Source organism: Labrus mixtus, chromosome 1 (assembly GCF_963584025.1).
Source record: "Labrus mixtus chromosome 1, fLabMix1.1, whole genome shotgun sequence".
Classification (NCBI taxonomy): domain Eukaryota; kingdom Metazoa; phylum Chordata; class Actinopteri; order Labriformes; family Labridae; genus Labrus; species Labrus mixtus.
Window position 1 is genome coordinate 11,288,286 of NC_083612.1, and position 23,074 is coordinate 11,311,359.

General features: G+C 39.6%; 2 protein-coding genes across 2 annotated transcripts in view; one reads left to right on the forward strand and one right to left on the reverse strand.

Annotated features, from left to right (window-relative positions):
* traf6 (TNF receptor-associated factor 6) overlaps window positions 1-23,074 on the forward strand; it is a 400,050-nt gene that overhangs the window by 370,002 nt on the left and 6,974 nt on the right. The gene's annotated exons all lie outside the window — the stretch shown is intronic.
* On the reverse strand, window positions 4,862-23,046 carry ttc17 (tetratricopeptide repeat domain 17). The gene is made up of 25 exons (XM_061063276.1): window positions 22,859-23,046; window positions 22,218-22,307; window positions 21,832-22,001; window positions 21,535-21,646; window positions 19,325-19,456; window positions 18,798-18,907; window positions 18,542-18,689; window positions 17,258-17,397; window positions 16,625-16,785; window positions 16,192-16,304; window positions 15,850-16,002; window positions 15,092-15,207; window positions 14,700-14,856; window positions 14,443-14,514; window positions 13,727-13,951; window positions 12,680-12,899; window positions 10,047-10,166; window positions 8,740-9,035; window positions 8,472-8,625; window positions 8,260-8,380; window positions 7,594-7,753; window positions 7,113-7,196; window positions 6,371-6,490; window positions 6,099-6,242; window positions 4,862-5,938 (listed from the first exon to the last, which is right to left on the reverse strand). Exons 1-25 carry the CDS (start codon window positions 23,027-23,029, stop codon window positions 5,807-5,809), a joined length of 3,621 nt encoding a protein of 1,206 aa, XP_060919259.1. The 5' UTR covers window positions 23,030-23,046; the 3' UTR covers window positions 4,862-5,806.

Sequence of the window (23,074 nt, forward strand, 5' to 3'; positions counted from 1 at the left end):
GGTCCAATGAAGGAAAAACTAGTGAACCAGTTACTCTACAGGGTCATGGGCAGTCAAGGCTCAATGATACTGGTGGGGGGGGGGAAGGCTGGTCTGTGTGGTCAGATCCAACAGGAGAGCTGGTGGAACTTCAACTGCTTGAAAAAGTGAACGCACGTTCAAATCAAAAGGTGTCAGAACACCCGGTGCATCTCTGCTGAAAGGGCACACAATGGGTACATGAGCATCAGAACTGGACCCTGGGGAAAGGGAAGAAAGTCACCTGGACGAAACAAAACAACTTGACTCTGGCCTCCAAATTCTCAGGATCACAATCCAGCTGAGCATCTTCAGGACGTTAAATCCATGGCGGCCCCAACTCACAACTTACCAGACTTAAAAGATCTGCTGCTGACGCCTTGGTGCCTGATCCCACAGCACACCTTGAGAGGTCTAGTGGAGTCCACGTCAAGTGAAGTTAGGGCTGTTTTGGCCCTGATCCGACGAGAGGGGAGCCTGCACAGTATCAGGCAGGATGTCATAATGTTATGGCTGATCACTACAGATACCTATGATGACACAAAACTATTGTGTGTACAAATAGACACTCTTGTATAGCATATGTTAATCTGAAAGATAAAAAAAACTAAATGTAGAAATCAAAAAAATGTTGAACCTAACATGCTTCTAACATCAATTGCCCCTTTTATGTATTACAATGTTTTATCAGTATTTTATTCCTCTTGATATCCAATTATTATATTCAAAATGTCTTGGAATATCTCGAAAAAAATTACCTGTGTTTTAATTACCTAATTTAACGTCAGGTCCAGTACACATTTGCGGCAGTCGCTGTTTTGCAGTGCACTATGCATCAGAGCCAGTCTCATTCATACAAGCCGATGTTCTGTGCAGTGTGTTGATATCTTAATGCACTCTGAGTCCCTGTGACTTTAAAAATAGTCATCTCCTTTCATGCCGACGTAGGATACTCACTATTATTATGTAATATCCTGCTGCAACATCCATTCAGTGTTTCTATATTCGGCCGCGGTGAGCCAAATATATCTGTCACACACTGTGAGGTGCAATAACAAATTTCAACATGGAAATGGGCATTAAAAGTTTTGTTCCGGAAACAAATGAAAACACAACAAACTTGTTCCCATGTTTCTCCACCCATTGTGACTTCACAGGGTCTACTCGCCTGCACATTTGACTTGCACACAAATCGATGGTTGCAAAATAAATCTCACACACCGAGAGTATTGCATGTAAATGTATTGTTGAACTAGTAAAACACTCATTTACAGTATTAGCAGTAGCAGATGTATGTAAATATCTCTATTTTCTGCAAAAGGATCAGGTAATTCAACTGCACAGGTGAAAAGCATGAATACTATAAGATATAATAAATGTGGATATAGCTTGTTTAATAAGAAAAATAATGTTTCTTCAATCAATATTAAACATATTGGAGAATATTATAATGATTATTAGATTATTATTTTATTTATTATTTATTATTATATTATTTAAATGTATAAAAGGTGTGTGTAAAGGAGCATCTACCTAATGCAATCGAATTTAACTTAAACATGCATACAAATGTGCATCAAATAATGTGGAGAGTTCAAGTGTATCAAATGTGCATGTGAACTTATAGCTATTGCAAAAAAATGTATTTACTTATAGATGCACATACATGCATTAAATAAAGTGCATTACTTAAACATATAAAAGGGGCATGTGCGTTTGTGTCTAACTAATGCAATAACAACATTAGCTGTGTCAGCTGCAGCAGACTTAACAAAGGACTCCCATTGAGTATACTATCACTCGAAAACACTCAATGGGAACAGCATCACACACACACACACACACACACACACACACACACACACACACACACACACACACACACACACACACACACACACACACCCATTCGATGCAGAGTCTCTGTGGTGTGCCAACTCACATGCCTATTACATAACAGGGCTCCTACTCCCAGGCCTAACGCCCCTGACAAATCCATGCACGCTTTGCTGCACATGAGCTATTTATACACTGCACCCAAGACAGGGCTGCTCAAAAATACCATTCCAGTCAATTATTCATTGAGAAACATTCCAAAACAGAGCAGGGAGCGGGTTCAGCTGCACAGGAATAGACCACGGGGCCAACAATAAATAATGTCTGTTAGCTTTGCAGCAGCCTGTTTGTCCTCAGTGGTTCAGAATCTGCAGGACCAGGACGGGAAATGTGCAGCAGCAGATTTGCCCTTTCATGTGTTGTGCTTGTATTTATAGGAGTCTGTGCATACACTTCAGCTCCTCTGCAACCATCTTGCTCCTTTACAGAATTCTAAAAATAGCAGCAGGCTTGGTGCTTGTGCCATTTTTAGTTCTTGCAATTTAAAGGGGAAAAAAAGCAGCAGGGGAAAAAAGTGCTGCTCCGCAGGATACTATGTGGAAGCACTTTTTTTTGGGATGTGAATGGACACAATGTTCCGTCTTTGTTCCAAGATGCCCCATGCTGCATCTGCAACACCGTAGCCAAATATACTGCTTTGAACAAACTGCAAGATTTTAATATATCTCTCCTGTATTTATATTTTTAGACCTAAGTGGCTTAATAAATACATGTTGATTTTAGTATTTATTAAACGTGTTTCCTATAGCACAATGTGATGTAATAGGTTGTAATATGTGTTTAAATAATACAGATGCTTACTTTGTTTTCACATATTCAAAATACATTTTGTCTGAACTAAATATAAGTATAACGTGTGGAGGTTGACAATGATTATATGAACTGTTGGTCTAATGTTCTGATGGACAGAAAGTAGAATAGAAACATTGTAAACTTCACCTTGTGACTGCATTTCTGCGGTTTAAAAATCTTGTCACTGCAGCTAAACTGAGAAAATATAGTGACACAAATGTCATACACTTTTACCAAAATGGTTGGCCATTGGTACACACCAATACATCCGATCAGCTGAAATATATTTTAATCTGTAAATGGTGAAGTCACATATTTGACTCTTATTGTAATTTTACAGATGCTGTATTTCATCCTACCTGGTGTGAGTTGAGGCCGTTTTCCAGAAGGATATTTCACATCTTGAAGTCAATGGCTCCAGCTCTCCAAAATCAAGTACACATTAGGCTAGAGAGAAGACGTTTATTGACGTTGTTGAAATCTGTACATTTGTCTTTCAACTGATATGTCAAAACTCAGATTGACCTGTTTTTTGTTCTTTTTTTGTTGTGTCAATAATTTGACATTTTACAATTATCCCATTAAACAGGCTGAACATCTTCACCCCCTCTGTACAAAAAAATCCCTTGGTCAAATATTGGGGATTTATCCCATGGAAGAAAAATGCTCATTTAATGAATTCCTGGTTGTCATTGTTGCTTTACAAAAAATAAATGAATTTTGGATCTTTTATTGGTTTTGTTTTGCCTTATGTCTTCTGAGTGTGGTTTCTCCATGTAAGCACTTCCTGTTTCTAACTCACCTTCATGCTTCTATATTTCCTCTATACACCATGTGTTTTTATATCATTGTGTGAAATATCTTCATCATTGTTTTAAATGGTCGTCTGACACCACGATGTACTATACTCTAAAATATTTTTGTTAAGGATAAACAATCACAATAGCTGGTTTGCTTTATGAATGAGCCCTCAATGCATTTAAGATCTAAATCACTGCTGTTACAGGTACAACCTGCAGTTGATGTAGTTCTAATATACATTGAAACAAACTGATACATGTCTTTAATACTATGTGTATCACTTGCTGTGCAGTGGAGGACACAAAGCTTTTATTTACTGTCTGAAGGTTAGTTTACTACGACTGCTTCTACTTCAGTATATTCAGTTTTTATGTCGAGGGTATCTGTTAAGGGGTTAAAAATGTTCATTAATCTGTGACTTGATCTGCAAAGGGCTGAGTTCTGTGAAACTGTAAGAGCACAAATTAAACTGATTCAATCAGATGAAATAAAGTTGAGCTTGATTTCAATTTGCAACCAAGAAAGTGATCTGGCAACTCTGTATTTGACATCGACATGAAGGTGAAGTGTGTGAGACACATGAGCAGGTGTAATTAAATACATTTATCCTTGTTAAATGGTCAATATTATATACTCTCATGCCCTTAAATGTAGACTCACATAAATAATACACTGACATAAAATTGAGTTTTTTTAGTTTGAGCCTAAGATTGTCATTTCATTCTTCTATTCCAATCAGGAGAGGGTTTAATAAAAGAGAGATTGTGGCATGTTTCCATGTCAGATATCCTAACTGTGAGGGTTCAGAACTATTTCTTTAACATGAAATCATCTTTGAAGTTAAAATGAATGCACCATTCTAATAATGAAACATTGTTGGAGTTGATGAAACAAGAGTGTGGCTAAAAAAGGTTGGACAGTGCCACCATCAGGCCAATTATAACATGTCAAGTAGAAAAAGGCTGCGTTCATGTTTTTGGTGTCAGTTTTCAAACGATTTGTGTACTGAGGCTTTAAATACTGTATATGGTTTCTGTTTTTCTTTTTAATTTTTTTTATTAGGCATAAAAAGCAGAGATAAGATGGTGGACAGTCAGAAACCAGGGAGAGGGAGGAATGGCATGCAGGAGGGGAGCCACAGGTGGGATTAGAACCCATGATGCACGCTCGAGGACCACAGCCTCTGTACATTAGTGCCCACACTAACCTTTAGGCTACCTGCGCCCCCCTGAGGCTGTAAATAGTTGATGATCAAATGCTAAAACGTCTACACTTTTATTTAAGCTTCAAGAAGTTCAACACTTTGTTTTTAATTCCCAAAGAGAAGAAGAATTGATGCAGAGAAAGAAACGGATGAAATCCACACACTGCCTTTAATACTGTACATTTAATACAGATTTCACTTTTTAGAGGTTTTTTTTTTATAGATGGTCACTGGCAAATCCTGTTTCTGCCTTATGATTTCCATAAGTTAAGAAGCAAATATAGTAGCATATTTGAGTTTCTCTCTTTTGTTTTGAAATGACCTCAAACAGTTTGTAGGTCCCATTTAAATAGGAATGATAAAGAAATTAAAAGTGCAAAAAAAAACAAACGGAGATTTGTCATTCATCAGAAGTAGTGAGGGTGTAGATTGTTCAATTAAAACTCCTTTAACCTCGGAGTTTAGAGGCAGATCCATGACCACCTCTGCTGCTAAAGATTTAAACAAATAATGGGTCCAATCCTCTCATTTTACATTTCCAATTAAGTCACAATGAAACAAGGTGCCGTCCTCAGGCTTGAGTGTGCGATTTTTCCAAGGAGTTCAACAAAAATGACAAATTTAAAAAAAAAATGTAATGAATGTAATCTCTTCCTCAAATGAAGCCCACATTAAATTGAAATACAGCAGAAAACTAAAATGACTGTCATTTGAGGATCTTACTCAATTTTGACCCACCTCCATTTATTGCAAGTGAAGCTAACATAATAAGAACTGAGTTGGGCCTTTTATAACGTCTTGATCTTTAGATAACAAGAGGTCCTGCATTTGAAAGATGAGATTATGGGTAAAATTATCTACAGTTGTATTTTAAAAGCTAAACCTTTGGTGAGTTGGATCTTACAAAGAGAAAGAATCCACATTCTCCTGTATAGGAATCTTGATAACTCATCGAGAAACACACTTACGTTTCTCGCACTGCTTTTGTGCGAGTTGTTTGTGGTTTTTAGATGAAGTGTATGTGTCTGTGTGAATGTTCTTTATCTGCTGTGTGTGCATGACTGCTGAGTACTTTAAGGATTAAATTAGTCGGGTTTAGGGCTGACGGCGTTCCCTCTTGGTGAGCAGGTAACACTGAATGGTTCTTAGTCGATCTTTGGCAGGGGCGAACTCTGGCTGCAGCTTCAAAGTGGACTCGTACCAGCGCATGGCTTTCTCAAACTCCTCCTGTGGAAGAGACGCAACAAACACATCAACATGAGGACATGTGTCCTGCATCGCTGCTGTATTAATGCACCTCCTTTCTATATCAGCAGCTGTTATTTATGTCCCTACAAGGAAACAAACAATGTGAAAAGATCTACAAAGATGTGACAGCAGCCCTTACCATTGCTATGTAGACGTTGGCGAGGGTAAAGTGGTTCACCACAAAGTGTGGGGCGATTTCTACTGCCATACGAGCGACTGTGAGAGCATCCTCCCATAGCCGCGCGTTCTGGAAGATGTTGGCCAGGCTGATAAGAGGCACATCCTGCGTTACGATCCGGGAGGAAAAAACAATTATTCATCTTTTGGATCCCATTTAAAACCTATATAAAGGGTTATTTCATTCAATAACAGTATATGGTTGATAAGTAGTATGTAGTGTGCGTAACTTGCCTTCATCTGATGAGGGGCGTAGTTGAGGGCCTGACGTAGGCAGTCAATGGCTCTCTTGCCTTGACCTTTGACCCTCCAGTAGAGTGCAGCCATGCTGGATAGAACCCAGGATGTCTGATTCTGCAGTTTGAATGAACAGTAAGATTCTCACTGAGTGTAATGTAAAGGTGTTACAATAGCTGGGTGTTACTGCTAATTAATTATGCACAGAGATGGCAAGTAATTATTTTCCAGACAGACATGCAATTTGATTTGCATTACTACAATTTACAGCGAGTAAGAACACTGAACACCCTTATCTTTAGATGTTTTCTAGGAATCACGTTTTACTACAAACTCTGACAGACCAAGATTGAACTAGGTAACAGTAGATTTAATGGCACTCTGCTGGAATCCTCTGCTAGAAAAACCCTCTGATAAACCTGTGATCAATCTATTTTCTGAAATAGTGACGACAAGGAAAATGAAGAGTTGGAAAAACAAGACCATATGAGCTCAGGTTTAAGGAGATAACAAAGTGCTTCTGATCGTGTGTTTGAGATAGACAATTGGAGGTTTTCTGAACAGTGCACTTACAATGAACACTGAAGTTACATATGATCCTCTGCAAACACATAAACGTATCAGACTCAAGGCAAAGAGCATTCTCTGCTGTTGTCCCATCTAGTTTTAACATATTCAAAACATATTTTATTTTAATGCACAAGTGTTTGAGTAACTAAGAGAGTATGAGAGTCCTCACCTTCTCCAGGACTTTAGCGATGCGGGTTCCCACCTGCTCAAAGGACTGAGGGGGGAACTTATCTTTGCCGAGGTTTTGCAGGACCTGAGGGTTTGGAAAGAAAGGGGACACGAGACCATGAACTATAAAGTGAGGCAGTGAGCATGCATTACACCTGTTGCATTTTCTTCCAAGCTGTTATCTCTTGGCTGTTAAATGTTTGCTGATTGTGTTTGCTGTAAAACTTTTAGAGGTACCACCACAACTTCTTACACCTTGAGAATGTTTCACAGTAACTACATGAAGATTCATATGGTACAAGTTTCATTGACGTACATTCATGTAAAAAGGTGAATCCTGTGAAGCTGAAACATTCAATGTTTTTACTTCTGTCTTGACCAATAACCAACTTGTCAGTCCAGATGTTCAGGTATGAGACAGAGCAACACATATGTTCACTCTTGTAATCTTCAGTACCGTCTCTTTTTTAAAATCAGCCTACCTCACGCAGTTGGCTCTCTCCGGTGTAGTGGATGGCGGCTCGATTGGCGACTCCAGACAGGTGGTCCAGGGTGTGCATACTGGCGGCTAGGTTAGCGTTGCATAAAGGCTCAGCGGCTGGCTCCTGGAGCGGAGTGGCAAAGTCTATGTGCTCTGTGATGCTGAAATTAGACAATTGTGCAAATAATGAATTTAAATATGAATAATTGTGTTTCTTTTTCAATTTATTTGAACTTTTACAATGTATTTTTTTTTTTACTGAAAACACTCAACAGTAAAAACGAACACAGCATATATTTCTTGGTTAGTAGTTGGGTCCAGAACCTCAATTCCGTGACCTTTGTCTCGCTAAGATGTTTTGATGATTGATTTGACCTCTATGGACCTAGAAAAAAATCAGCCCCCAGGTCCCTCCCAAAAATCTCAGGATTTTTCTCCAGCGGGCCAAATCCAAGGAGATATATCTTCAATATTTAGAACATACATTTTCTAAAATAACTTTCTCCAGTTTCTCCCACTTAAATCCAAATCCTCAGTGTTTTAGTACAAAATTAATTTACCTGATTTATCATCCATGAATCATTGTTCTCATACTTTTTGAAGTAAATTTTTAGAATATAGCATTACAAAAAGGATGCGACCCAGATTAGGACAGTGAGGGACTTACTCAATGTTCTTGGCAGAAACAGCCAGCCAGGTGCTAGCTACAGTGGTGAGGTCTACTCTTCGTGTCCGCTGGCACTCCTCTGGTCCAGGCCAGCCAAGACTTGTGTAATCCCTCCAGCGACCTGTCCCAAAAAACAACAAACACCGATGACACTTCTCTCACTGCTTTGTTCTGTGTTTGTGCTGGTGGGGAAATGCAGGTGTACGAGCTACCTGAAGGGCCAGGTGATGGGATAGTTGGCCCGCTTATCTCTAAGACGGAATGTCCTCCAGGCAGTGACTCCATGATCTGACCGTCATCAGAGCCGCTAACACTCTCTGTCCCATCAACCTTCGCCTTTCTGACCCGCTTTACCTGGAAGGTGATCTGATGAACAGAAGGCAACCATACTTCAGGTTCAACCTTATAAACTGCAGTCCCATCCAGGACTCTAACAGTTTGGTGATTATAAAGCGGGATCTGCATGTACAGTATGCTTACCCATTCAGCTCCTTCGTCATCCTCACAGTTTCCAAAACAAGGCCCACCACCCGCACGGGCACCCATGACGCGGTCATTCTTAAGGACGCGGATGCCTCTAAGGTCCCCGCGTTTGCCTCCAACATCCAGCGCTCCCTCAAAAGCTCCCATCAGGTCCTCCTTCAGCTGCCACTCCTCCTCCCCTTCTACTGCTCCACTCCCAAATGGGGAGGCCATTTTAGCTGATGCTGAGGGAGAGGGAGAAGACTGCTGCTGTCCAGCTGCCTCACCCGACCCATTACTGTCCAAGATAACCTCTGAAGAGTGGAGGGGTTATAGGTATGAACACAGGGAGAGGAGAAGTGAATGAGAACGATGCTGGGCTAAAGTAAGACTTCACAAACTGATCATCACAGAGACAACCTTTAGAGTTTAATAATAAAAAAAATTCAGGGAAGTGAATTCAGCCAACTGGCATGTCTTAGTCATATTTCAAGACAATACATTTCTATTTGACCATAAAGGACATAAATGATAAAGTCAAATACATTCAACTCAAGGATAACTGCTGCTAATGTTTTCAAAAAACAGAAACAAGTTGAACTGTGTGCAGTATGTAATAAAGTGATTATTTAAAAGGTATAATTACGTAGAATTTGTAAACTAGAACATCTAAATTTAATAAAAATGTACTCAACCTAATTTTTTTTTTTTTTTTGGATGTTGAGTACTTACATCAACTCAAATATTTCCAACAGTTATCAAAGCCAGAAAAATATGTAATCTATGGGACGTGTCGCCATGACAGGCATGACATGTTTATCATTGCCATGGAAACAGCTGATGTTACGTCATGGGCCACTGCATAAGGAAGCAGGAGCTGCTACTGACAGCTGCCGTACTGTTGCTGTATGTGCTGCTGTGATAAAAATGTCATAAAGTATGAAGTATACTTGGATACATGGTCGGTAAACATATTCTCTTCCTCAGGTCTGTTTCGCTCGTTCGTCTACACTACCGTCAACGCGGAGTCCTTTTTCATCGAGGGTTTGGGTAGAGCAGCAGAGAGAATTACTCCCATGATTCCCCGCCCGCCTCGACGTCATCTTTTTGTTATTGTCCTGATTTACAGCCCCCTGGCGGCGTAATTTACATACTGTGCGTTTAAAATCTGTGTTAACATTGCAGCAGTATGAAGTTTTGCCACACGTGGAGCCGCACAGAACTGAGTCACCTGGTCATGTCTTTAGACCTAGTGCTCCTTAATACAGCACACTGTAAACAAATTTCTCATTCAAATGCAAGTCGTCTTTGAATCATATTCTTACTTTCAAAGAGCAACGATTCCTCCATGGCAGAAATGGATGGTACATCCTGCTTCTCCTCGCTACCCTCCCATTCCTCCAGCTGTATACCAATGTCCTCTTCGCTCATGCAGGCAGCACCATCTGCATCCAGAAAAGTTATGTTTACATTATAACCCAAATCTTACCGTGATCAGAGACTTAAAAAAGAGACTTGTTAGGTCTTGTAACAAATGCATTCATAATGTGACAAAATAGAAATGTTCAATTCATTTTTTCAAACAGTTTCTGAAAGTTGTAGATATCTTAGTAATATTTAAAATATTCTACAGTTGTGCTCAACCTAAGTGGGAGGTTGTGTAATCATTATTTCAAAGAAGGGGTTACTAATGCACCCTTTGAATTAAAGCTATAACCTTGAACTGTTTCTCTATTAACATGGTTCCTGTCATTACTCCGTCAGTGAGCCTTATATAAGTTGAAACCAAAGACAGATCATGAAAGCTTTTGCACGAGCTCTTCCCTATTCTCTCCTCGACAGAAAGTGATGCATTTCAAATTTTCGCAACACAGCAACTGTGTTTGTTTTCTGTGGAAAAAACAAATCAGTGCTTTGAGATGATATCTCTCTGCAGTGTAGAGAGGTGAATGGATTCAGCAGAGTGTGGAGTCCACACAGAATCCATTTACCTTCCTCAATTCACCCGAGAGACCTCAGAAACCCTCACCAGGACGTGAAGACATTTGAACTTCTTTCTATGTTACTTGAAGTTTAAATCTTATAGGAATCATGAGAGACACAAAAGACACGATGGAAGGATGGGTTACCACATGTATTCTCATTCTGCAACATTGAACCCTGGTGGATTTGTTTTTTAGGATGAAGGCTGACTCACCAAGAAATTAAGAAGATGAGGATGTTAAGATGGTAATAATAAACACATGATCTGCTGTGGATTATACCTCCTGACACCACAGTGTTGCATGGATACTGTTACTGCTGCAGCCATACAAGGCGGTTTGTTTGGTTGACATGTTTTATTTTGTTTTTTTAGCTACTGAAGAGGGATCCTGAATATCTTAATGTGGCTTTGGAGCTATTCCATATGTGCGTCTATAAGCTTCAAAATAAGATTCTGAATATATGAATGCTAGGCTGTTTTTTAACAAGCACTCAAAATACAACAAACTTCTAACGATATGTTTTGACTCTACGAACACGAAGATGTGGGAGTGACGTCAACCCCGATGAAATTTAACGAGAAAAGTTTGGGTATTTTGTTTTTCTGTCATTTGAGCGCTCTGTGACCTGACATAAGGTGGGTGTGTTTTTAAAAGTGCCTCTGTGACCTTTTGTACTTAGTGTGCTTTATGGGAGCAATATTTAGCTTTGGAGAGTAAAATATAGACCCTTCTAAATTTGGCTTCAGCTATTTTCTGCAGCCTAAATTATTGAGTAGCCAAATTTCTCCACTTGAAAGCACTTTTCTCTCCACTCCCACTGATATGAATAAAGAAGAAGGTGCAGTCTTTATTCGTATCCAAAGCACAACATACTACTTGTTTTTCCGAGGTACTCTGGCGGCTTCAAGGGAAGACTTGAGCGGTTCCTAGGTTTTAGTTAAAAAAAAATTAAAAAGGTTCAGAACCCGTCTGTGCAGAATGAATTTTAGTGCAATGACTAATATACAATGCACGCAGCAAGAACTGGGGAAACAAAACAAAACAAAAAACTTTTTTTGACTGCCTCACTGAAAAGTGTTTCTTTCTGTATGAATATGAAAATAAAAAACAAGATTTCCAAAACATTTCCAAAACGTCACAAAGTATTATAAACTTTCTGTCGTGTTCTAAACAAATTGAAACTAAAATAATAAGCTAGGCAGATCCCTCTATCACTATGTTGCCCTTCATTTGAAATGAAAGTATGGACGGGTTTTACTTCACCGTCTCTCTGCTACAGTATGACTATGATGCAGCTCCGACTATGAAAAAAACAAACAAACAGAAAATTGGGTCAAAACCAGGCTTGGAAATAAGCATTGGCCACCCGCCAAATACGGGTGTTTTTTTGTTGTTGCAGTGACCGGGGAATTAGCTCAACCTACCAGTCAGTATATAAAAGTATCGTAATAGAGTGGTTTGTGACTACAAACGACACTAATTGAATCCCGTTCTTCTGCTTGTTCCGGTCTGACTTGATCAGCAGTCAGCCAGTTTTAATTGAGGCCCACAGGGCTCCTCCCCTCCTCATGTCTATGTTTACAATGACTGGCTATGAGACTGAGAACCTACACAGTGATAGGCTATGTGCTCAAATTGCTTTACTTCTTTAATCGAGCAGGAAAATGTTAATTTCCATCCCTGGTCAAAATATTTGTTTCTTGCATGTTTATTAAATATAGCAAGTTAAGCAACAAAGAGATTTGTATTGAGAAACTAACAAAAGCTCAAACAGTCCCATGATGCAATGTTGAGCCCTTTACACAAACAGCTGCAATTCCTTTTGCAACAGTTCAAAAAACTTTACCCGAGAAAAATGGTTTTCAGATCCCAACAGTGATTAGGTTAAATCCCTGCTATAACAAATGCAGGGCGTGTTCCGTTGTGAGCAGAGACAGAGTGAAATAAGTCTGTGTGTGTTTTCATCCACTAACCTGAACAGGGTGGTCTGTGGGAAAGATTGTAAAGGAAGGGGTAAAACTGCAGACAACGCAGCAGAGGCAGGCTGCTGCGACACTGCTCACAGCCAGCCAGGGAGGAAAAGGAAGAGGAGGAGGAAAGAGCCGTCACCAGGATGTGGCGGAACAAGGCCAGAGCACCTGTCACATTGCCCTGGGCCAACTGCAAGCTCACCAGGCTGAGCTGGGTGTGGGGCTGAGGGAGGAATGCAAAGTAAAACACAACAGGGGGAACATTAGCTACAGGGAAGCATATGTGAAATGTACTCACACTACATCAAAACAATGGACTGGATTTTTTTCTGACTTCTGTTGTTTTTATTTAACTGAGTGAAGTGAGTCTTGTATGTTCATTTTGCAATCCCCTACATTACTTTTACACCATCAGTTCTTAGATTTATTCTACCTTTGTACAAACACTGTATGACTGACTTCTGGTAATTCTGTTTAATACACACCTCCTTATTCTTACAAACCCCTGCCTTCTCGGGGTTTGGCTTAACAAGATGTTGGAATTGTTCCCTATCGATTTCAGTCCGTACTGATTCAATAGTAACTTGCTTATGTTGCACATTTGTTTTGGCCACTTAAATGACCCAGAGGTCTTCTTTTGGGTTGAAATGCGGAGGGGTTTATATGCCACTGGAGAGGACTGAATTAAAATGTTCCTGGAATAACTTTGAGATGATGAGTGCTTTGTTGCATGGTTTTATATACTGCTGCATGTCTAATTGTGAAAAGGTAAAAAATGTGTGGACACTAAAAGTCAGCAAATTTTAAGGCATAACATGGCATTCAAATGTTGCTTGACGGGTATAAAAAGGCAGGGTGTCTTTTGTGCCAGCTGTGTAGAACTCGAAACTGGTTCTGGGTCTAGTCTCAGAATCAAAAGCATTTATACTCAGTCTTGTCTCTGTCTCAGACTCTGAGTTTTTTCATTACCTACAATACCTGAAAAAGTGACCAAATATGTCAATGTCCCAGCATAAGTAAGAAAGTAAAACCAACCAATTGTGCTTTTACCTCTGAAGCATTAAGAACCAGTGCTTGCTCCAGCAGAGTTTCTGCGTGGGTGGTCAAGCCATGGTGTAGCAGGAGGTTAGCAGCGTTAGTGAGGGACAAATGGCGGTGGGAGGGCGGAGCTGAGCTCAACACTTGGCGCAGACACTGCAGGGCACGGCTGCCGTTGCCTTTGGCCCGCCAGAATAGAGCTGCCTCATTGTGGATCTGCCAGCGAGGTACAGCGGCCTGAACATACAAACAAGAATGAAGTATCTGTAAATCTGACGACCTTATTTGGATTCAGAATGCTAAACACAAGGAGTGAATTATCACTAAATTATTAAAACTGAGATGTAAGCATTGCATCACTCATAGGTAGAGCTGTCCTTCAGTTATGACCTTCAGTGTCAGGCTGAAATTTGCATATTTTAACTGACTGAAAGGCTTAAATGTGACTCATACTGTCCATTTTTATCTTTAAAATAAAGTCATTGTGTACTTAGTGTTAACATTTTGAACAAGTGCTTTTTGCTAAATCAGGTATTTCAGAGATAACAAATCTTAAATGACGCTTATTGTAGACCAAAAACTCCATCAGGACATTCCGGGATACAAATAAGAACATATTATGTGTCACTTTTACCAGATTTAAACTCTAACACAGTATACATGAGGTGGTTAGAGAGATACTGTATGTTACTGTCTTCTGTGGACAGAGGAGTGAGGGGCATTCTTACTTGTTTTATAGCTTGAGCTATTCTGGAGCCGATCTGCTCCAGTGTCCATCCTCCACTGCGTGACTGCAGTATCTGTAACACAGAGTCATATTAATGATTGTTTATTCTTCATTGTAGTTTCATTAAAGGGAGATCACTCAAAGATAAGAAATCAGAGTGATTCTGTAAACTCACTGAAGATGTTAATGATCTATCTCCATTATTTTTATATTCAAATCACACCACACCATCATTGAAATAAACAGATCGACAGATACCTGGGATGCATGGGGATCTGGCAGCTCCTTTTCTTCCAGAGGATAGTCTAGTGAGGCAGGCAGTAGGGTTGGATATGGTTGGGGTACGGGACCACAGTTTGGCACTGCGACTGTCTGAGGAGGACTGCTGCTCCCGTAGAGGACTGTTGCAACAGGGCTGTATGAACACAATTGGGCAGATTTCACTCAGAGGTCATATGTAAATCGAACGTTTTGATATGTAAATCTTAAAACACAAGCTCACTCTTTTACAGACTAGATTGAAATCAGTTTTCTTTGATGCCTACTGCAGTTTTTAAAGACCATTCGGAGGAACTTCAAGCTCAAGTGTAAAGTCGTTATTCAGCAATTCGTACTCACAAAATACCCAAAAGTCAGGATTATGTACTGACCTGAGGCCCTGAGTTTCAGGTGGAAGGTAGAAGGTTGGCAGCAGGTGGGAAGGGGGAACATTTGGGTACTCATGGGCACAGTGACTCCTCTGAGGCCACAACATCCTCTGTATATCCTAAAGCCAAAACATGCACACACTCAGGTTACAAGATTAATATTAGGATGTATTTCTTCCAATAGAGAATTACAAAAAATATTTAGAAAAAGAATAAAAACATAAAAAATAGAGTCGACAACAATGCAACAGCAGAAAGACCATCTCTAAGTGTGTGGAAAGCGAGGCTGATGCAGCAGCTCATTACACCCAACATTTGTGGGAACAATCACCACCAATTTGATGTTAAAAATAACTTCAAAGTTAACACTACTCCTATATTACTAATGCTGACATGCCATTTGTACATCAACTGTCAAGAGTGTACAGTGAGCCACATAAATGATGCAGCCTATCAGTCAATTCCTTCAGGAGTTATGTAAAATAATAGGATCACAATGACTTTTCTAAATAGAGTATGTTCATGACCAAGGTTTGTTTTTTCTTGATACATTTTTGGCTCTCTTTAAATTCATACACAAGAAATTATGTAACAGTCTTTTACTGAAGCAACACTTTGACAACAGCTTTACAGAGGTCATCATTTGTTCGCTTACTTTCCATTTGATGGTGTACTATGCAGTTGTTTGGATAATCTCAAATAACCCGACCAAAACATTCGACCCCAAACAAAAACAATTAACTTTTAGTTCTCAGTCTTGCCTGTGTGTAATCCTGTTGATTGCCCCACAGGGCCGCAGCAGGGTCCTGGTCTCCGGACACAGAGGGATGGAGATGGGGGCTGGTTGCCGTCTGGTTTGAGTTGCGCTCTGACACAAGCGCCACACTAGATGCAACGGACACCTCCTCACCAAACTATGATCAAAGAGAGAAGAAAAAAAGATATTTGTTCTATATCCTTACTCCCACTTATTAATATGCACAACAGAAGACAGTTTCCTTTTAAAGATGGAATACATTTTAAAATATTGACTACCATTATGTTTTATAATGCAGGGAAAAAATTAAATTCAGAGGGTCGTTGTCATCTCTCAAAAAACTTACTTGGACGTAGTGAACATGTTCAAACAGATCACCACGATGATAGCGCACAGGCAGGTCAAAGGGACAGTAGAGGTTGCGCTGCTGCTGACCCAGGCGACACATCTGATGATTTCCTAGACCACATAATGACACACAATACTGAGTGCTGCTCTGCACAGGCTCGTCAAGAAATGTGTATGGAGCGTTGTGCACAAAGATCATAGCTAGATTAATGTGACGACAAATGTTATCATTGCAAAATAGCTCATGCATAATAGCTTTTACTCTTCCAAGCAAACGGTAAAGCTTTCATTAAGTAGATGATCAACATTTTCTTTTGATCATGTAAAGCATTCCCTCCTGAATTAAATGTTGAACATAAAATCCAAAAAGTACAAGAATACTTCAGGTCTGTTCAAACTCTTCTTCTCTCTTTGTGCACTGTGTATCATACCGAGCTGGGCTTCCTTGGCCATCTGGGTCTCATGGATAATGTTGCGCAGGATCTGCTCTTCCTGCAGCAGCTTGTGTTTGTCCAGAGCCTCCTGCTGACGAAGGTAGTGGTCATGCTGCTTCTGGTACTCCTTTAGCTCGTTCAGAGTCCGCTGCAGGGATCTACGAATATATTGGGAGAGGGAAGGGAAGTACAGGACTGTAAATGCAAAGTAGGAAAACCAAGAATGTAACATTAGCATTGTGCAACTACATGTCCAATGTTAAAGGCTTAGTATAGAGGGGGGGGGGGGATAATTCTGCATTATCTATCTATCAATCTACACGGTATACTGAATGATACTAATTTCCCAAGCCATCCACAGGATGTAAAATGAAACCTTAGAACATTCAGTCCATGATTATGAAGAAATGTGGTCTTCCTCACTGCTTACAGGTAGGGATACTTGAGATATTAGTTATTATATATAATATTACTATTCCAGCAGCCTGACCCAGGATCAGGCTTGTTTTATACTGGTAAGATGTCCTTATATCATAGTTAATACCTGTAATCGTTTGACGTTGTTTACAGTATGTAGTAATCCTGCTGAAACAGTCTGAAGGGTGTGTATGCGTACAAGTGCTTGCCTACCTGTGCTGGGCTTCCAGGCGCTGCTCCAGCTTCTGCTGACAGAGCACAGCATGTTTCCTCCTCAGGGCCTGCTCGAAGCCTGGCTGGGCCTGCAGTGCCTGCTCGTAACACAGCACTGAGTGGTTGTATTCCCCAAGCATCTGGTGAGACAGTGATAGAAGAGGAGACAAACAAATATAGATATAGTACACCGATTTGTTTCATGTCGAAATCAGGCCGTGACAAAAATAAAAGAAGCTGAACAGACAAAAAAAAGTTCCTGCTATATCTAAGTTCCTGCCATTGATGACTTTAACATGGCAATATCCTGTCCCTTTTGATTCACAACAGTATCTTAACTTTAAACAAAACTTTTAACAAATTGATGACAGCTGAAAACTCCCAATTTGTGTAATCTGGGAAACATGAAACTTAACTGCAGACGATGAGATAACAGAAAAATCATTATCAAGAACTTTGCAAACACTTTAAGTACACTTTAACCACCCGCCAAATACAGGTGTGTTTATTTTGCAGTGACGAGGGACTTTGCTCAACTTAACAGTCTCAGCGGTTGGAAAATAAAAGTAACAAAACCATAACAACAAATTGATCATCTTGCCTCTCAGTCGAGGTTCATTTGTAGGTATATCAGTTAAATGAGTTAGTCTTTGAGGACATGGCTTGAATACAAAACCAGCCTCAAAATAATAAACTGAAATAACTAAAATAAACTTTTTTTCTGTTCATGAGCGAGGCAAAGAACATGCCAGTATTTTCTGTCATAGTTGGAACATTTCCCTTCATAAAATAGCCTACTACTTGAATACAGTAAGTTTGACTTGATATTATACATCCGTACATTATGCTGACAGTAAAAAAAAGTAGCAGGTAAAAAAAAAGAAGAAAAAAAAGGGACTGGTAGATTTTTGAATCCAACAGTCATAGTGGCAGGTAGGCGAGAAAGTTAATTTCCAATCCTGAGAAATATTAGCACAGAAATAACTGGAATTAAAACTGGGCTTACTGGAGCTTAGTTGGCAAGGTTTTAATCAGAAATGTATTTCTTACAAAAACAAATACCTGCTTTGCATTGGAAGGCGAGGACATTGCTCTATATTAAATCAATACTAGAGTTCACTGGATAAATGTATGTTAAAATAGTTTCCTAGGTAAACAACAATGGTCTTGTTTTCTAATATTTTTCTTTGAAGACACACGTTTAATAGCACACCTCAATAAGAAGTGCATGCAAAAGAGTTGAAGGTGTAAATAGTGCAGTGGAATGCTTTCTGTTTGACTTACAGCGTAAATGTTGCCTAAGGTGTAGTGGCTGGTGAACAGATCTGAGGTAAGGTCCAGGGCAGCATGGGCGAGAATAGCAGCATCTGCTGAGAAGTGGGCACGGTGCAGGATGTTGGCCATGTTGACCAGGGCTACATCCTTGTGCTGCCTACATGTACAACACAAACATGCACGCAGTATGAGAATGTGCACACCTGTGAGCAGTCTCTCAACACAAACAGTGTAGAGCGTTGCGGTTTGATCAGCGTGACGGTACCTTGGGGAGAAGTGCAGAGCACGCACCACACAGTCCACTGCCCTCTGAGGCTCATTCTTCATACGCCAGTAAAATGCCGCCATGTTGTACAGCACCCAGGATGATGAGTTCTGAAACACACGATCATGAAGACACACACTTCTTTAAAACTCTTTAGAGATCTCTTTAGAATCTTTACAATCATTGTTTGCCTAGACTTTTCATTTGGCTGTCCTGCTTAGACCCTGAATGTGTCTGTGCTGGTACTGACACTGATAAGGACTTCAGATCTTGGTGTCATTAATCCATCTGCACTACACTGACTTTCAGATGCGGACAGAAAGAAAGACAGATCAATACACATTTATGAAATCATACATTTTAAGTCTGCTCCTCATAAGCAGATTTGCATTTTCCATTCCTACACTAGAAGTTGAATACAATAGTGTTTTACTACACACATTTTGTGTCTTCTGTGTAAAATCTGCAGGGAGGGAAACAACAGTCTTAAATATTCAATGAGACAAAGTTGCACAGGCAGACCTTACCCTGAGTAACTCTTGATGGATGCGATGGCCCACTTCATCAACACTGCGGCCAAGCTTATGTGACAATGAACTAAAAATGGGATCCTCCTTAGAAAGCAGTGGGGAGGTCAAGTTTGCTCTCTCCTGCACACCCTGCAAGAGATGGCAAGGAAGAGTCAGTTACTAGATTATTTTTCTCATAGTCCACTGCACAGCTCCTACATTGCACCTTTTGTACATTTTGTGTTTTTTATTTTTATTTTTACATTTTTAAATTATATTTTATATATTGTAATAGCTTCTTATACTGTATTATTTAAGTTGTTGCTAGTTCTGCTTTATGTCCCTGTTAATTGTTTAGCACCAATACACCAAGTAAAATTCCTTGTATGTGTAAATGAACTTGGCAATAAACCCCGATTCTGATTCTGACTAGATATTTCAGCTTGCATTGAGTCAGACACAAAAGCTTACAATAAGAGCAGTGTACAGTGTGTACCACGTAAAATGCATACCAACCCTCAGAGTAAACATTATGATTGTTTCTATGACTCTATAAATATTACTTTTATGTGCTGGTTCACTTGTGTGGCAGAGCGATTGAGGTTTCTACACTCTGACAGTAAACAGAATAGAAACTTTATGAAATGTTGTTTTACCATAAAACTACCCCTGCCCTTTAGTCTGTACCCAAGGTTAAGATTGAAGATAAGAAAGGAAAAAAATGTCTGACTACAATGCAAACTCAAGATTATATGAAGTTGTTCTTAACATACACATGTTGGATTTCTCCACAGCAACATATTACAGTTCTGAAAAGAGTAACAGAACAAAAATGCCTTCATATTTAAATATCATACAAAAACCTTATTGATAAACTGAGATAAACATACTATTTATTTTATTGTTAAAGTTTATTTTGGGGCGTTTTGCCTTTCTTTTAAAAATGGGGCAGTGGATAGAGTCAGATATCAGGGAGAGAGAGAGTGGAGAACGACGTGCGGGAAAGGAACCACTACTCTACCGGCTCCCCTAAAAGCAAACAATTTTAAACTGAAATAAAATCAGATTCTCTCTCAGCTGAACGTTTTGCATACTGAAGGCACGCCCCAATTGGATAAGCTGCTCTGCTGTCTCTGGATGCTCAACTGGTGGCTATCACTGAAGGTGGCTAAACAAATCTGGAACCGGATGGTGTTTACATAATTTTATGTGTCTCATCCTGCTCGGCTGCGGTCCAAGACGTTGTATGCATTGGGACTGAATAAAAGAATATGACTGTCAAATTCAGTTATTTTCATTTTCGCTGACTGTTTGGAATGAGGCGTTTTCTCAAGTCAGACAGATGATGATGAAAGAAAGGGAAATAACACAGGACTTCCCAGCTGAGTCAAATGTCAGCTATATGGCATTATTAAACAGTGGAAAATCCCATTTTCTAGATTGACAGTAACAAGCTATCACTCTTGTTGATATAAAGGCTACAGCTGTTAAATAAAAAACAGTTGATTTTATAATGCACTGGAATCAATTTGTACTTAGATTGAAATGATACAAAAACTTAAAATATGTCTTGCAAAGGGGAAATAGTGTCTGAATATGTTTAGTGAAAAACATTTTCAAAAAACTTTCTGTGGTTTAATTGTGGTTATCTGAACTTAAAGTTACTGAAAGCTCTTTGCAGTTGCTTTCTACAAAAACATAAATTATTATCACATGAAGTTGTTTATTTGGAATAGTCCTACTTAATCTGCATCATTTGATTGACAGAAAAAATACTGGTGTTTTTAAAGAACTGAGTTAGAATTTTAAAGAGGACCAACTAGGCCCAAAGTTTAGCAGAATAGAGCCAGTAACTCCTACAAGATAGAAGTTATATCCACAATCTTCCAGTGTCGTTGGCTAGACTCTTGTGAATTTTAATCAGAAACAGAAGTTGTGAACTCTGGGCAGGATTCCCCAAATTACATCGAAACCAGCCACATTACTCCATGTCATTACTTAATCACGCATGTCTGGAAAAGGTTAAACACATTCAAACAGGATGTAAGAAGTATGTTAAAATCTAATTCAGAAATATCTGTTTCATTGTTTTTTCCTGAAGTGCCTACAGTTTCAAAGTTACATACAATTGACAATAAAAGCCTCACTACATAATATACATCATATAACTACATTTCGTAAGAACTACAATTCTTTACAAAATGTTGGACAGTTTGGCATTCACTCACCCTGAGATGCTGGAAAGCATGGATACTATAAGGTAGTTCAAATATCTTTGCACAGTCAGGTTTTTCTAGATCTGGGGGCAGAGCTGTTCGGAAATCCATATATTCTTCAGGGCTACAAGAGAAGAGAATACAAACATGTTTAGACAGAAACTCTGTCATTGTGTGTAAGAACACTAGACACGATCATTGAAGTTTTTTTTATTTATCAAACGACATCTCCAGAGTTTGGCTTTGGTGCCTTAACCAATTAAAGAAAAAAAACACAGTATGGATGACATTTTACTGAAGAGAGCTCACCTGATATCTTTGCTTTCCAAAGAAATATAAGTCCCATCATAAAGGTCAAGGTCTCCCAGGGGTACCTTGGCCATAACACAGTCTGCATCTTCTTTGTAGTGTCTCTGCTCCAGCCCTGTGTCTCTGTCCTCATTCTCCTCGATGTGAATCTTCTGTGCCACTAGCTGTTTCTATTCAACAATAAACAAGAGGATAAATAAAATCAGTAACAGGCAAAAAGAACAAAGAAACACCAGCTGACAATAAATACATTAGGCAATGGTAGAAGTTATTTATATTTTTAAAAAACTGAGAGCAAGAATGTATATCTTTACAAAGATTAACGACATTGAGGACCCAAGGTGAAGCACATTTTCGGCACAGATGACAAAATGATTACTACACACCTCAAGCTTCTTGAGGTAGTTCACACGAGTCTCTTGCCTCATGAAGATCACAACATCATGAGGATGCTTCAGATTCAATGGTGAGTCAACCTGAAAACAACAGTGTGACACAAGCAAAACAGTCAGAGATAAACCTAAACTTGGATGGGACTGCTGCAGTATGTTTGTGGAGAAATGCTGTCTATGTAAATCTCATATCAGATGTGCAAACTCAGCCTAACACTTCCACATTAACACAGCCTTTCTCTTTAAAATACAAGAAGCAGTGTTGGTGGTAACCCGCACATCATTTCGTTATCGGTAACAATTTAATAAGCAGTTGCCAACGCGACTGTTGTCATGGGACTGAAATACTTTGGTCATGTTGACCTCGAACACCTACAGACAGCGTCAGTTCACAGGTAGCTCGTATAAGCTAACACACTAAGACAAACAAAGCGAATATCTCCGTTGTCCTGTCGCTTTATTCAACGTTACAAAAGCTGGCAAACTGCTCATGTTATGTTCAAATACATTACTGAAATCCAGTTCGCAAACCACGTTCATAAATGTCACCGTTTAATGCTGAATAATAGCTTTACGCGCTTAGCACCCTGACGTTAGCGTTAGCAGGTCGATGAGCTAACGTTGACTTGTCATACTTGTTGTTGAATCTTTCCGTCCTCTGTGACAACCCAGTGGGTCGTGGCTCCCCCGGAGTCCACTATCAGAACACAAAGAAGGATGAAGAGCTTCCCCTGAAATGACGTTTTTCGCGAATAGTTGACACGACAGGGCAAAAACTCAGGACAGATTTTCCTGAGGTCCGCCATTTTTCTTTCTGTCTCAATTTTTTGCTCTGTGTGGTGAATCGTTAC

What these genes read in the sequence shown, in the direction of transcription:
- ttc17 (XM_061063276.1), bottom strand. Translation starts at nt 23,029, where the DNA reads ATGGCGGACCTCAGGAAAATCTGTCCTGAGTTTTTGCCCTGTCGTGTC. An exon ending in TTGGAAAGCAAAGATATCAG is followed by an intron (nt 21,647 to 21,831) that starts GTGAGCTCTCTT and finishes CTTCTCTTGTAG; the next exon opens with CCCTGAAGAATATATGGATT. An exon ending in GGCCAAGGAAGCCCAGCTCG is followed by an intron (nt 16,305 to 16,624) that starts GTATGATACACA and finishes TATGTGGTCTAG; the next exon opens with GAAATCATCAGATGTGTCGC.